General features: G+C 40.5%; 1 protein-coding gene across 3 annotated transcripts in view; it reads left to right on the top strand.

Moving 5' to 3' along the window:
* The window catches only part of dgcr8 (DGCR8 microprocessor complex subunit), an 81,955-nt gene that overhangs the window by 46,674 nt on the left and 18,448 nt on the right, over nucleotides 1-16,833 (top strand). For all 3 annotated transcript variants that reach the window (XM_072240849.1, XM_072240848.1, XM_072240851.1), the window contains exon 10: nucleotides 4,575-4,675. In XM_072240849.1, coding sequence (XP_072096950.1) covers nucleotides 4,575-4,675 — 101 coding nt within the window. The remainder of the gene's footprint in view (nucleotides 1-4,574; nucleotides 4,676-16,833) is intronic.

The following is a 16,833-nucleotide window of genomic DNA, read 5'->3' as shown; positions in this document are numbered from 1 at the left end:
TTATTGAAACAGGATTAATCTACACTCAAAGACACATTAATCAAGGATGGCTTTAATAAGGGGAGATCCTGTTACAAAGTAGATGTTACTCTGTGGGTGTTAATGAGGCTAGTTAAACGAAATCTGCATGAATTTCAGTGAAGCTTTTGACAAGGTCCTACATGGGGAACAATGTCCAGAAAACAAGAGACCATGGCATCCTAGAAAACTTGACATCTTGGCTGTGAAATTGACAGTGATTAGGAAGGGCTGTTTTTGCAATTGGAAGTCAGTGACTAGCTAGATACCCGCAGAGCTGGTACTTTTGGTGTTTAATGACACTGGTATGCATGTCCAAGGAAGGCAGAATAAATACAGATAAAGGTTATTTAGGTTTTTCAGATATTTCCGTTCATTTGTCAGCACATGGAATACAAGATGATATATGATTTACAGCATTAGTTTGACCACAGCAATGATCAGCGCATTTTAGAAGAACGGGGATTGCATTGGAAAGGGTCCAGAGGTGTATTATGAGGATGTTAGCTGGGATGAAATGTCTTAACCTTAAGGAGAGACTTGGTTTGTTTTTTTTCCCCTATAAGCAGACAACGTTGAGAACAGACCTGACAGGAATGCCAAGTCAGGATTGGTATAGATGAGGTAGATCCCCAAGCCATTGCCAAGCTCAGATTTGTGGTCAGTGATTGGATATTTAGAGTGGATTAGGAAAGAGTTTTTCGTCCGGAGGTTGGTTGAAACCTGGAAACCTGGAAAACACTATCTTAATGGGTGATGGAGGCAGCTTCCTAGAAGCATTTAGGTGGGTACTTGAAGCACCACATAATGGAAGGCTGGAAAATAGTTTTACTGTTCATGGACGTGATGAGTTGAAGGGTCTCTTTATGCTGTATGGTTCTATGCAAATTAACATTTGCTTTGTTAAAAGTCAATTTGACTGAGACTATGGTTGATAACTAGCTCCTGAAAATTGTTAAAAAGCTTCCTTCAGTTTTTGGAAGAAGACTGCTTGAATCTGAAGTCCTCTTTATGAATTCCTTAATCATTCAGCTTCCCGTAACTTCTCAGATCTCTTACCTATCAAAATATCAGCCTGTGCCCTCTGGTGTTCTTACTCAAGCCAAGTAATCTTGGCTTCCTCTACAAATTCTTTTTCTGTAAATACATCTGTATTGCAATTTTTTCCTTTATTCTAGCTCTCTTCTGTTAATACTCAGCATTTACTAAATGTCACCAAATGTCTATTAAGCTCCTAAATTAAATGGAGGCAGTTCTGTGCCCTTTTTATTCCTATGGTCCTTTATCCTTCATAGCTTCCGTGAATAACAATGAAATGAACTATTTGTTTGTGTGCAGAATTTATCTTGTCATCTGGACATCTGACTTTAAGTATGTGGGTTTGAGAAGTGTGTATGTGGCTCTGGAGAACAGTGTGTTCCATCCCTTAATATCACCGTGTTTGCTATTGATAATTTTGACTTTTGGTTTAAATACTGCCATACACTCAGTGGTACCTTTATTAGGTACAGCATTGGAACCCAGTGTGGTCTTCTGCTGCTTCGTCCATCCACTTCAAAGTTTGACGTGTGTGCATTCAGAGATGCTCTTCTGCACACCACAGTTGTAATGCATGGTTATTTGAGTTACTGTCACTTGTCAGTCAGCTTGAACCAGAATGGCCATTCTCCACTGACCTCTCTCATCAACAAGGTATTTTTCCCCCACAGAATTACTCACTGGATGTTTTTTTTTGCACCATTCTCTGTAAACTCTGTAGAAGGGGTTCCCATCCTGGGGTCCATTGGCCCCTTTGCTTAATGGTATTGGTCCAGGGCATAAGAACAGTTGGGAGCCCCTGATCTGGAGAATGTGTGTGAAAATCCCAGGATCAGCATTTTCTGAGATACTCAACCACCCTGTCTGGCACCAGCAATTACTCCATGGTCAAAGTCACTTAGATCACATTTCTTCCCCATTCTGATGTTTGGCCTAAACAACAACTGATCCTCATGACTATGTCTGCATGCTTTTATGCACTGAGTTACTGCCACATGATTGCCTGACTAGATATTTGCATTAAAGAGCAGGTGTACAAGTTACATTATAAAGTGGTCACTGTAAGCATAAGATTTCTACTGCTTCACTAATGAACTCTAATACTTTATATCTTTTTAAATATTTTATGATGTATATATGGTTGTTATTTTGCCAGTAGGGAAGAATGTATTTAGATATTATGGTTATGAAATTCTGAAGCCTTTGCGTAACACAAGCCAATCATGTCTTTTGATGAAATGTTGTTGAAGGGTATTAGCCCAAAATGTTCCCCTCCATTGGTGCTGCCTGAGTTGTTGTGCTCCCCTGGCATTTTGTGTGTTTTGCTCAATATTTCCAGCATTTGCAGAATCTTCTGTTTATGATAATCAGTGTTACATTGCCAATTATGAACAGTATAAAACCACAGTGGTGTAATGGTTAGTGTGACAATGTTACAGCTTGGGAAGAGCAATGGGGAAGTTCATTTCCAGTATCCTCTATAAACAATTTTGTACATTTCTTCCCATGTGCACGTGGGTTTCCTTCGGGTTTCCCAGAAGTCCAAAGACTTATTGGTTAGTAGGTTCATAAGAACATAAGAAATCCAGCCCATCGAGCTTGCCCTGCCATTCAATAAAATCATGGCTGATCTGTCCGTAAACTCAGCTCCATCTACCTCCCTTTTCCCCATAGCCCTTAATTCCCCTACTCTGTAAAAATCTTTATAACTGTATCTTAAATATATTTAGTGAAGAAGCCTGAACTGCTTCCCTGGGCAGAGAATTCCACAGATTCACCACTTTCTGGGAAAAACAGTTTCTCCTCATCTCCATCCTAAATCTTCTCCCCTGAATCTTGAGGCAATGTCCCCTAGTTCTAGTCTCACCTACCAATGGAAACAACTTGGTCGTTGTAAATTGTCTCCTGATTAGGCTAGTGTTAAATAGGTAGGCTGCTGGGTGGTGTGACTCGAGGGGCTGGAAGGGCCTGATCTGCACTGTATCTTTAAATAAATATTTGTCCCCCTCCTAAGTATTGGTATTGAGTATTGGCATTCCCATGCTTGGAACTTAACCTAAAAAGTCATTCATATGGACAGCAATCCATTTGAACTTCCTGACAGAAGTCATGAGATTCCTGTCGAGTAGAACCTGGCAGATTTTTCTTCCTTTTTGCCCTTGTACATTTGGAAGTTTGATAATGAAGACATTGTGACTGCTTAGATAACCTTTCAGGGAGCAACGCAGAACAGAACCAAAGCTAACTGTCTCAGTGGTATACAAAACGTTATTAACAAGTTCGCCTTTGGCTCATGATGTCTGTTAAGACAATGAGCTGGAGCACAGCTGAGGAGGTACACACAGTATAATTTGCCCTCACCTTTTCCTCATTTGTTTTCACACTGTTCACTTTGTTTTCTGGTCTCCCCCAACACTGAACTTCATTTGCTTTTTGGTCAATTTCTTTTTTTACTGTTGATACAGCTAGATACTGCCATCTAGTGTTAATGCTTAATATTGCACCTGAATGGGACAATGCTTAATCGATATACCACTGGACAACAAACTTTTTCAAAGGTTTTTCTTCCTCAGAATTTTTATTTGTTTAGGAATGACCGCTTTGATGCTGAACACATATAATTTCAGACTACTTGTGTCACGTAGGAATTCAGAGAAACAAGAAATTAACTTTTATTGAATATGTGTTTAATTGCATAATGGTGCTGGCGTTTTGCAATAGTTCAATTAAGCTAAAAATGTTTTGTTGAAGATTCTCATTTGTTCTTAGTGCCTGAGGTTTATTGCTTCAGTGCCCAACAGTAATCAGCCAGCATTGATGGATTCCAGTTGTACTGATACTGTTTTTCCATGACTGCAGTGTCATGCTGATCACTGACAGCACCAAGTCTCAATGAGAATGCTAAAATGAGTCTTTAGTGATATGTTGCCCTTCAGGTTTTGTATGGTTGAAGCATGTTGTCAATCAGCTGCATGTGGTTTGGTGCTCTGTAGTTACCAAGAAACATTCTTGAATGCCTTCCGTGTGATTTTCTTCGGTTCCGTTAGAAGTTCTTTGAATTGCCTTTCATTTATGACCTGTTTGATTTGAGGACTAACAAATATCCCTTCCTTCATCTAGACATCAGTTATTCTGGGAAACATCTGTCTTAAATAGTGAAATTCTGCACGAAAATTTATAGCCATTTTAAAACTTTTCTTGCCATGCAGCATCTACCCTGCCCAGGCATGCCTGGACAAGATAGAAAACTTTTCAGCTTATGTTGTGGGCAACATTTTAACTGACTTGAATTATGAATTGAAATAACAAATATAGGTGATTTCAAAGAAAATGGTGTACATTAGGGAAATTTTATGGTGATTTTCATGATCAACAGCCCAAAATCCATGAGGTACATCCAAAAGATTCAGGAAGCAAAATCTTTGTTCTCCAGCGTATTCAAAGCAAAACTCAAAATGAACACAAAATAGCGAGGTTGTGTTTTGTGTATTATTAATGTGAATTTTATTTCATCGTAGTACTTCAACCATATTAGTATTGAGGACTCGAGGGTGTATGAACTGACGAATAAAGCCGGACTATTGTCACCATATCAAATTCTCCATGAGTGCCTTAAGAGGTAAGCTGTAAAATTGTATTTATATTTGTTAATTTGATTGTCCACAGAATGTTTGCTTTCCATGTGTCACATTGCTTTTAACTCTGTGGCTACAAATTCATTGCAAGTTCTTTCATTTCCATGCAAATTGTGACATCAGAATCAGAATCTGGTTTAGTATCACCAGCATACGTCATGAAATTTGTTATATGTATTTTGTAGTTGAATAAAATAAGTAGTGCAAAGCAGAAATAAAACAAAACAGTGGGGTAGTAGTGTTCAGGGTTCAATATCCATTCAGAAATCGGATAGCAGAGGGGAAGAGGCTGTTCCTGAATCGTTGAGCGTGTGTCCTCAGGCTCCTGTGCCTCCTTCCTGATGCTGGCAATGAGAACAAGGCTCCTGGGTGATGGGGGTCCTTAATGATGGATGCTACCTTTTTGAGGCATCACGCCTTGAAGTGGTACTGAATACTGTGGAGGCTAGTACCCAACATGGAGCTGATTAATTTTACAATTCTCTGCAGCTTACTTTGACCCTGTGCATAATAGCGTTATAATAGAATTTCTTCCAGGTAATTTTGTGCTAAACTGCTGTGTTAATTTATTACAACCAATTACATCAAAATCAAACATGTTTTAGCCATGTTTTCAGACTGTAGCTGAAGTAGTATTACATTTAACAAAGTATACAACATTGGCACGTTCATTATTTGTTCCATATTTCCTTTTAGTATGTTGTGCAGTGTCACTTGTGACATGACTTGGGGTCAATCCTTGAGTCAGAGATTGTGGTTTCAAGACTTAGACCATAAGACAAAGGAGCAGAAGTAGGCCATTCGGCCCATCGAGTCTGCTCCGCCATTTTATCATGAGCTGATCCATTTTATCCTATTTAGTCCCACTGCCCCGCCTTCTCACCATAACCTTTGATGCCCTGGCTACTCAGATACCTATCAATCTCTGCCTTAAATACACCCAATGACTTGGCCTCCACTGCTGCCCGTGGCAACAAATTCCATAGATTCACCACCCTCTGACTAAAAAAATTTTTTCGCATTTCTGTTCTGAAAGGGCGTCCTTCAATCCCGAAGTCATGCCCTCTCGTACTAGACTCCCCCATCATGGGAAACAACTTTGCCACATCCACTCTGTCCATGCCTTTTAACATTCGAAATGTTTCTATGAGGTCTCCCCTCATTCTTCTAAACTCCAAGGAATACAGTCCAAGAGCGGACAAACGTTCCTCATATGTTAACCCTCTCATTCCTGGAATCATTCTAGTGAATCTTCTCTGTACCCTCTCCAACGTCAGCACATCCTTTCTTAAATAAGGAAACCAAAACTGCCCACAGTACTCCAAGTGAGGTCGCATCAGCGCCTTATAGAGCCTCAACATCACATCCCTGCTCCTATACTCTATTCCTCTAGAAATGAATGCCAACATTGCATTCGCCTTCTTCACTACTGACTCAACCTGGAGGTTAACCTTAAGGGTATCCTGTACAAGGACTCCCAAGTCACGTTGCATCTCAGAACTTTGAATTCTTTCCCCATTTAAATAATAGTCTGCTTGTTTATTTTTTCTGCCAAAGTGCATAACCATACACTTTCCAACATTGTACTTCATTTGCCACTTCTCTGCCCATTCTTCCAATCTATCCAAGTCTCTCTGCAGACTCTCCATTTCCTCAGCACTACCGGCCCCTCCACCTATCTTCGTATCGTCAGCAAACTTAGCCACAAAGCCCTCTATTCCACAATCCAAATCGTTGATGTACAATGTAAAAAAAAGCGGCCCCAACACTGATCCCTGTGGAACACCACTGGTAACCGGCAGCCAACCAGAATAGGATCCCTTTATTCCCACTCTGTTTCCTGCCAATCAGCCAACGCTCTATCCACGTATGTAACTTTCCTGTAATTCCAAGGGCTCTTATCTTGTTAAGCAGCCTCATGTGTGGCACCTTGTCAAAGGCCTTCTGAAAATCCAAATATACAACATCCACTGCATCTCCCTTGTCTAGCCTACTGGTAATTTCCTCAAAAAATTGTAATAGATTTGTCAGGCAGGATTTTCCTTTAAGGAATCCATGCTGAGTTCTGCCTATCTTGTCATATGCCTCCAGGTACTCTGTAACCTCATCCTTGACAATCGACTCCAACAACTTCCCAACCACCGACGTCAAGCTAATAAGTCTATAATTTCCTTTTTGCTTCCTTGCCCCCTTCTTAAATAGAGGAATGACATTTGCAATCTTCCAGTCCTCCAGAACCATGCCAGAATCTATCGACTTTTGAAAGATCATCGCTAATGCCTCCGCAATCTCCACAGCTACTTCCTTCAGAACACGAGGGTACATTCCATCTTGTCCAGGAGATTTATCGACCTTTAGCCTATTCAGCTTCCTGAGTACTTTCTCTGTCATAATTGTGACTGCGCACACTTCTCTTCCCTGCCACCCTTGAGTGTCCAGTATCCTGCTGTCTTCCTCAGTGAAGACTGATGCAAAATACTTGTTCAGTTCCTCTGCCATCTCCTCATCTCCCATTACAATTTCTCCAGTATCATTTTCTATCGGTCCTATATCTACTCTGACCTGTCTTTTACTCTTTATATACTTGAAAAAGGGCTAACAACCCTGACTAGTCAAACAAAATTGTTATGGAAACAACAATGAAAAATCCTCTCTATCTGAGCGCAACAGTATTCCTGAGTCTCTACCTGGGACTTGTATGACTGAAAACCGAGAGGAAACTACTGGCACAAAAGCCTCCAAACCACAGCAAGGTTCTGGTTGTCTTGAAGGTAAATGGTGTCAGTTAGTATAGAAATACAGATAGAGGTGTATAAGATGATGAAAGGCATTGATCTTGTGGATAGTCAGAGGCTTTTTCCCAGGGCTGAAATGGCTAACACGAGAGAGTTTTAAGGTGCTTGGAAGTAGGTACAGAGGAGATGTCAGGGGTAAGTTTTTTACTCAGAGAGTGGTGAGTGCGTGGAATGGGTTGCCAGCAACGGTGGTGGAGGCGGATACGATAGGGTCTTTTAAGAGACTCCTGGACAGGTACATGGAGCTTAGAAAACTAGAGGGCTATGGGTAACCCTAGGTAATTTCTAAGGTAAGGACATGTTTGGCACAGCTTTGTGGGCCAAAGGACCTTTATTGTGCTGTAGGTTTTCTGTGTTTCTAAATATGTCATAAGGGAGAATAGTTACTAGAACTGCCTTCTTTACAAGTTTTCCGTGTTTGACCCAAACCATAAAAGCTGTGCTAATTTTGGTTTCTTTCTGTATTTTTGTCTTGAGATCACACTTTGCTCATTGCAATGGGTGAGGCTTTGCTGCCCTCTTCTGGATATTACGGGACTGGTCTAACATCCTGGCATCTTGTTTACTTTTTAAATTTCCCTTATTTGCTCTTTAAACAAATAAATATAAATAATACAAGTGGAAACAAATAATCCTTAATCCTAAAACAATAAGAGAGAGGTTGTGTTCAACAGAGAAATACAACTAATTCAAAGTGTTGAGAGTACAAAGCCATGTTAAGAGGCTGCGAGTTTCAGCGAATGAGTTTTTGATCTGATTCAGGTTAAACTGCCCAGATACAGTTAACAGACATGGCTGTGCAGATTTAAGAACTTCCTTGACATTTGGAAAAATCTGCAGTGATCTCTGACATGCCACTTGCAATGAATGGTAGTTCGGTCAAAGCTTTTCTGATTGGATTCAGCCAATGCTGAAATCCAGGTGGTGCAGTAACCTGGCACTCACTACTGTGTGCTTTTCCCATGCCCAGTTTTATTTCAGATTATAGGAAAGTGACAAATTAACTTCAACATATTTCTGAATATATATGGGGAGGTAGTACAACTACCACTCCTGTCAGGCTGGGTAATGATTCCTTCCTCTAGGTTGTTAAGACCTCTTAACACACCGCTTCCTCCCAGCACACAAGTACATTTGTTCGTTTCATGATGTAAGTGATCATGGTCTCAAGATCATGATTGTTGTTGGCAAATTTTTTGACAGAAATGGTTTGCCTTTGCCCTGGACAGTGTTTTTACAAGATGGGTGACCCCAGCCATTATCAATTCTCTTCAGAGGTTGTCTGCTTGGTGCCAGTGGTCACATAACCAGGACTTGTGATATGCACCAGCTACTCAAACGACCATCCACCACCTGCTCCCGTGGCTTCCCCCTCCCCGATAAGGGTCATGTGGAGGGCTAAACAGTGCAACACCTTGCTCAAGGGTGACCTGCAGGCTAGCAGACGGAAGGCGTGCCTTATACCTCCACCCCACCACTTACATATACTCCCTGTCTGAGAGCCCTACTGCACCCCATTCTACTGTTCCCCAACACACAAGCTCTCATCCTGGACTGGTATCTGTTTATAGCTGCTGTCTTGCATATTTATATTGCTTGTTTTACTATAATATTGCCAGTAACGTTACACTGTTCTGCATAAGCAGAGCACTTGAAAGGCTTACCATTTGAGGAGCGTTTGATGGCTCATGATCTGTACGCACCAGAATTCAGAAGAATCATGGGGGGATCTCATTGAAACCTATTGAATATTGAAAGCCCTTAATAGAGTGGAATCAGAGAGGATATTTCCTATGGTGGGGGACTCCAAGACCAAAGAGGACTGCCTCAGAACAGAGGACATCCGTTTAGAATGTAGAAGAGGAGAAATTTCTTCAGCCAGAGAGTGATGAATCTGTGGAATTCATTGCCACAGACGGATGTGGAGGCCAAGTCAATGGGTATATTTAAGGCAGAAGTTGATAAATTCTTGATTGGTCAGGGCATGAAGGGATACGGGGAGAAGGAAGGAGAATGGGGCTGAGAGGAAAATGGATCAGTTATGAAATGGTAGAGCAGGCTCTGGGCCAAATGGCTTAATTCTGCTCCTACATCTTATGGTCTCATGCTAATATTATTTTTGTGACTATATGAGCTGGATTGTAAAAGGATATTAAAAAGTATTCCCCCCCCCCCCCGGAAGTTTTCATGTTTTATTGTTTTACAGCATTGAATCACAGTGGATTTAATTTGGCTTTTTTGACACTGATCAACAGAAAAGACTTCTTTGTGTCAAAGTAAGACCAAATTTCTACAAATTGGTCTAAATGTATTACAATTATTAAACAAAATAATTGGCTGCATAATTACTCAGCCCTTTCAAGTCAATCGATGCACCTTTGGCAGCAATTACAGCCTTGAGTCTGTGTAGATAGGTTTGCCCATCTGGACACTGCAATTTTCCCCATTCTTTACAAAACTGCTCAAACTCTTTCAGATTGCATGAGGATCGTGGGTGAACAGCAGTTTTCAAGTCCAGCTGCAAATCCTCAATTGGATTTTCCAGGATATTAACTTTGCTGTTTTTAAGCTATTCCTGGGTAGCTTTGGCTTTATACTTGGGGTCATTGTCTTGCTGGAAAACGAATCGTCTCCCAAGTTGCAGTTCTCTTGCAGACTACATCAGGTTTTCCTCCAGGATTTCCCTGTACTTTGTTGCATTCATTTAACCTCTACCTTTACAAGCCTTCCCAGGCCTGCTGCAGTGAAGCATCCCCACAGCATGATGCAACCACCACCGGGCTTCACAGTAGAGATGGTGTGTTTTTGATGATGTGCGATGTTTGGCTTATGCATGACATTGCATTTAGTCTGATGGTCAGAAAGCTCAATTTTCCCAGACCAACGCCCTTGACCTGTCTGCGTGCGGTGCCATAATTTCGGTGATAAGCAAAGAGTGATGGAGGCTTCGAGACACTGAGGGACTGATGCCCAGGCTTTAATATATGAGGGATCCAGGCTTATGTTTCTTTCAAGAAGTGCAAGGAATTCGACCAGGTAAAGAAGCAGCTGAGAGAATCCGGAATTCAGTACTTTATGCTATACCCATCGGCGCTGCAAATCACCTACAACGGGGCCACCAAGATATTTGATTCTCCTGACAAAGTTAAAACTTTTGTGGGCACGTTGGGCTAAAGAATGTATATATTGTGTAGCCCTGGTTATGGGCGATAACATGCTCAATGGTCGCTTTATTTTACCTTTTCATTACTGGATGGCAAGATACCTTATAGGATGCGTAACGTGTTAGTTTTGATTAATACAGTTTCATTATTTGTTTAAATTAGCGGTGCTGCTCCAGCCTGAAAGACCTTTCAGTGGATTGATAAATTATGCCCTGTTTTCATTTTTGACTATGTTAAATGCCATATTGGCAGTGGGGCAGAATATGGGGTGCTAGAAGGTTCAGATATCCTCATTAAGTGTGGGGTAAGTCCCCTTGTTCAGCGCTGTTGGCGCTTTGTTTTTTGTGTGTGTTTTTTAATTTACTTGTTGCTGCTCAGTTGATCTTAAGTCGGGTTTCTTCTCCGGAGTCAAATGATTATTATAAAGGGTTATGACCAGTATTATATTAAAATTGTGCATTTGGAACATTAAAGGGAGTTATTCATCAATCAAAAGAAAGGAAATCCTACTAAACCGTTAAAAGGAAAGGGTGGACATAGCCTTACTGCAGGAGACACATTTAAATGATAAAGAACATCTAAAACTGCAACAGAGTGGATTTGATCAAGTCTATTTTTCATCTTTTAAAACCAAGAGTGGGGGGTGGGTGGCCATTTTAATTAGGAAGAACTTACCTTTTAAGTTATTAGACTGCATTAAGGATAAGTATGGGAGATTTGTGATTGTTAAGGCTTCAATATATGGAGAGGAATATGGTATTCTCAATGTTTACTGCCTTCTAGCTCATCCTCTCAAATTCCTAATAGATGCTTTTTCCAAACTTAAGCTTTTCAATACAAAACATTTAGGTGGGGATTTTAATTGTCTCATGGACCCATTGATGGACAGAGTGCCTAGTGGTCCCCCATTACTCTCCTCACAGTCCAGACAAATCATGGGCTTGTGTGGAGAACTAGGACTTGTGGATGTCTGGAGGTTGTTAGATCCCTCAGACAAAGACTTCACATTTTTTTCCAATTCACACAAGTGTTACACCAGAATAGACTTTTTTCTAACCCCCAAAACGTTCCTAGATTTAGTTGTATCCTGCACAATGGGAAATATCACTATTTCTGACCATGCAGCAGTATATTTAAATATTAAGCCCAAAGATCATTCAGCACGATCTAGACATTGGAGGCTGAATCCATTTATTCTAAAACATAATAAATGTATAGACTATTTTACTTCCGAATTCAAAACTTTCCTATCTATTAATTCCAAATCAGCTAGTAGTCCATCGACGCTCTGGGAAACCGCTAAGGCCTATGCAAGGGGATTAAATATCTCCAACTTTACTAGTGAGAAGCGACAAGCTGCGGAACAGCAGCACCTAGTGGAAGCAAGGCTTGCGGCAGCTGAAAAGAATTATATTAATGTCTTCTGCAGCCAAGTTACAGAATATCACAGCCCTATGCTGTACACTAAACACTACTTACACAAGCAGGCTTACTTAGCTAGAAAGAAAAATGCCTCTCAGACTATTGCTTCAATCAGGGATGGGACAGGAGCCCTTACTAGTAATTCTAAAATGATTAATGTTGTGTTTAAGAATTTTTATTCTAGACTATATCAATCTGAGCAATGTAATGTTGGACAATCTAGGATGGAGTCCTTTTTCAGGAATTTAGATCCCCTAGGCATTTCTCCTGAGCAAGAGTCCCTCCTCAATGCTCCGTTATCTATACATGAGATACAGGAAGCTGTGAGACAGCTCCAAAGTGGGAAGGCCCCTGGTCCTGATGGACTCACTAGTGAATTCTATAAAGAGTTCACGGGGTTATTATCAGAGCCTGTGCTAAACATGTTCAATCATGCATTTAATTGTGGTCTCCTCCCACCATCATTGAGAGAAGCTAATATCTCCCTAATTCTTAAAAAAGGAAAGAGTCCTGAAGATTGTGCCTCCTACGGGCCTATTTAATTGTTAAATGTTGACTTTAAAATCTTATCTAAAACTTTAGCGTTGCGATTAGAAACTGTTATCTTTTATCATAAAAGAGGATCATACGGGTTTTGTAAAAGACCATAGATCATCTAACAATATCAGAAGATTACTTAATGTGATTCAGGCATGTCAGCAACAGGCGGTGGACGGCTTGGTGGTTTCCTTAGATGCAGAAAAGGCCTTTGATCGTGTCGAATGGCCGTATCTTTTTTTCACTTTAGAACGATTTGGTTTGGTCAATAATTTTATTAAGTGGGTGAAGATTCTTTATAATGACCCTTTGGCTGCGACTCTCACTAATGGTATTAGGTCGGATAATTTTAGTATTCTGAGGGGCAACTGGCAGGGCTGCCCTTTATCACCACTACTTTTCACACTAGTGATCAAGCCATTGGCTGAGGCTGTTTGGTGAGACCCCAAATTATCTGCTCCAGACATAGGACTAAAGTGACATAAAATTACATTGTATGTGGATGATGTTCTAATTTTCTTATCAAACCCTGCTGTATCAGTGCACCACCTTATACAATGCATCAACTCATTTAGCGCCTTTTCGGGTTATAAAATCAACTTTACTAAATCAGAGGCTATGCCTCTGGGGAATCTGCAGCAGGTACCTGACACTCAGGGTGTTTTCCCCTTTAAATGGTCGCAGACAGGTTTTGTTTACTTCAGCATATTTATCACACCTATGTTTGATCAATTGTTCAAAGTTAACTTTACAACACAGTTATTTGACAAAATCAAACAGGATCTTGAGTGAAGGAGCACTCTTCCCATTTCTTGGCTTGGCTGAATATCCTTGCTCAAAGTAAACATTCTTCCTCGTCTGCTCTACCCAATACGAATGATTCCAGTCATTTTTACCCAACAAATACTTGAAAATATAAATGGCTAGTTTGTTTCTTTCATCTGGAACAAAAAAAGACCCTGTATTAAAATATCAAAGTTACAGCTTCCTAGTAGTCTAGAGGGTCTGGATTTTCCAGACATCAGAAAATATCAATTAAGTTCCTTTTTATCTTATGTGGTTGACTGGGTTTGCAGGGACCCCTCAATTTGGCTGGACATTGAAGCTTCACAAGCAAAATGTCCTCTTGCTAATTTGCTTTTCCTCAATAAGATGAAACTAGTTAAGGAATATTGTCGCAATCCAATAACAATTAATACTGTCAGGGCTTGGAGGGTGGTGTGACAAACTGAGGGCAACGCAGTGAAAATATCACCCTTCACTCCAATAACCAGCAGTCCAGATTTTCAGCCTGGCATAATGGATTCTGGATTTAAACTTTGGATTTCTGAGGGTATTTTCCATCTAGGAGGTTTGTTTGATGAAGGAATGATGATGTTTTTTAGTCAAATAGTACAGAAATTTAACATACCCAACAAGGATCTTTTTCATTTCTTTCAGTTAAGAGATTATATACAGAAAAAAAATCAATGTTAACTGATTTCTGTAGTTCTGACATAGAAAAGGTGTTTTCTTCTAAGGGTGAAGTCTCCATTAGTACTTTTTACAGCATCCTGAGGAAATGTTCTTGTGGAGAGACTGAGCTGATGGGAAGGGTCTGGGAGTAGAAATTACAGCTGAAACATGGGAAGACATCTGTGATAATGCAAAGAAAATTTCAGCCTGTAATAGAACTAAAGCATTGCAACTCAAAATTCTGCATTGAGCCCATCTGACTCCAGATCGTCTCTCGAAATTTAAGATGGGGTTTCTCCAGTGTGTTCTAAATGTAAAGTAAATACTGGAACTTTCATCCACTGTTTTTGGACTTGTCCCAAACTTCAGGCATACTGGAGTGATATTTTGGGTGAAATGGAAAAGATTCTGAAGATGGAACTTGAACTGGACCCAGTGTCTTTTCCCTTAGGCTTACCCAGCGGTCGTATTATTAATGCACATCAGAAAAAAACTTCTTAACATCCTGACTTCTTGTGCAAGGAAGAACATTTTACTTTGTTGGATATCCGATAAGGCCCCTGGACTTGGTTGGCGTAAATTAATCATGGAATACATTCCTTTGGACTTTTTGACATGTATGGTACACTCAAAAACAAATAGTTTTCATAAAACATGGCAACCTTTTCTGCAGTATATAGATGTAAACCTGTCTGCTATACTAATAAGGACTTTTGTATAGGATGTTGTGATGTCTATATTTTGATGGAAGTGTTTGATAGCTTATATCTGTGAGGGGAAGAAATGTAAATGTATCTGAAAATTGAAAGTTTTGTTATGCTGAGCAAAAAAAAATTTTTTAAAAGCTCGAGTTTGGTTTCATCATACCATAGAACCTTCTTCCAGCTGACTTCAGTCTCCCACATATCTTCTGCCTAACTCCAGCAGAGATTTCATGGGAGTTTTTTTTTCAACAATGGCTTTCTCTTTGCCGCTCCCCCATAAAGCTACGACTGGTGAAGCACCTGGGCAACAGTTGTTGTGTGCGCAGTCTCTCCCATCGCAGCCACTGAACCTCCTCAAGATGGCATGCAACTTGGACAGCATCCTCTTTTCAGACACCACCGTAAGAGAGTCCAGTTCCATCTCCACAACATCACTGGCCTTACGAATGGGTTTGTTGATTCTGTTGGTGTCTGCTACCCTCAGCCTGCTGCCCCAGCACACAACAGCAAACATGATCGCACTGGCCACCACAGACTCGTAGAACATCCTCAGCATCGTCCGACAGATGTTAAGGGACCTCAGTCTCCTCAGGAAATAGAGATGGTTCTGACCCTTCTTGTAGACAGCCTCAGTGTTCTTTGACCAGTCCAGTTTATTGCCAATTTGTATCCCCAGGTATTTGTAATCCTCCACCATGTCCACACTGACCCCCTGGATGGAAACAGGGGTCACCAGTACCTTAGCTCTTCTCAGGTCTACCACCAGCTCCTTAGTCTTTTTCACATTAAGTTGCAGATAATTCTGTTCACACCATGTGACAACTGTGCCATATTCTTTCCATTTCCAGATTTGGTGACTTGGAAATTTTCTTCTATCCATCTCCTGACTTGTGCTCTTCAATAACTTTTTCACAGAGTTTCTTGGAGTGTTCTTTTTGTCTTCATGGTGTAGTTTTTGCCAGAATACTGACTCACCGGCAGTTGGATGTTCCAGATACAGGTGTATTTTTACTACAATGAATTGAAACACCTTGACTGCACAGAGGTCTCCAAAAACAGATCTCCATTTAACTAATTATGTGACTTCTAAAACCAGTTGCCTGCACCACTGATGATTTGGTGTGTCATACTTATGCAATCAATTATTTTGTGTTTTATATTTGTAATTAACTTAGGTCGCTTTGTAGAGATCTGTATTTACTTTGGCAGGAAAGAGTCTTATTGTGTTGATCAGTGTCAAAAAAGCCAAATTAAGTCCACTGTGATTCAATGCTGCGAACAATAAAACGTGAAAACTTCCGGGGGGAGGGGGGGGCGGGTGAATACTTTTTATAGGGGTTGTATATGTGCTGTGAGTGAATATATATGTACTGTGTTTTGCACCTTGGCCCCAGAGAAACGATATTATAGTTCGCTGTATACATGTATATCATTGAATGACGGTGAACTTGAACTGAGGAGACCTGGAAAATGCTTGAAAGCCACTAGCTTTGTAATTTAAAAACAATAGGATGGGTATCTGTCACCTCTTATTCAAATGAATCTAGTATAAATTATTATTTTTGAACTTCACGTCCTCAGCGAAGCTAGGAATGTGCATTCAATTAGTGCCTTGCAACTGTTACCCATTAAACAAAAATCAGTGGAACTTCTCCTGAGCATTTCCAGTATATATTACCAGATGAACTCAATGCCTTCTGTACCTGCTTTGAAAGGGAAAACATAACTATAGCTGTGAAGATCTCTGCTGCACCTGATGACCCTGTGATCTGTCTCAGAGGCTGATGTTAGTTTGTCTTTAAAGAGAGTGAACCCTTACAGATGGAGTACCTAGTAAAGGTCTGAAAACCTGTGCCAATCAACTAGTGGGAGTATTCAAGGACATTTTCAACCTCTCACTGCTACGGGCGGAAGTTCCCACTTGCTTCAAAAAGGCAACAATTATACCAGTGCCTAAGGAGAATAATGTGAGCGGCCTAAATGACTATCGCCCAGTAGCACTCACATCGACAGTGATGAAATGCTTTGAGAGGTTGGTCTTGACTAGGCTGAACTCCTGCCTCAG

This window comes from Mobula birostris, chromosome 22 (assembly GCF_030028105.1).
Source record: "Mobula birostris isolate sMobBir1 chromosome 22, sMobBir1.hap1, whole genome shotgun sequence".
NCBI lineage: Eukaryota > Metazoa > Chordata > Chondrichthyes > Myliobatiformes > Myliobatidae > Mobula > Mobula birostris.
The sequence above is the reverse complement of the archived record's forward strand: the minus strand, read 5'-3'. Positions and strand labels throughout refer to the sequence as shown.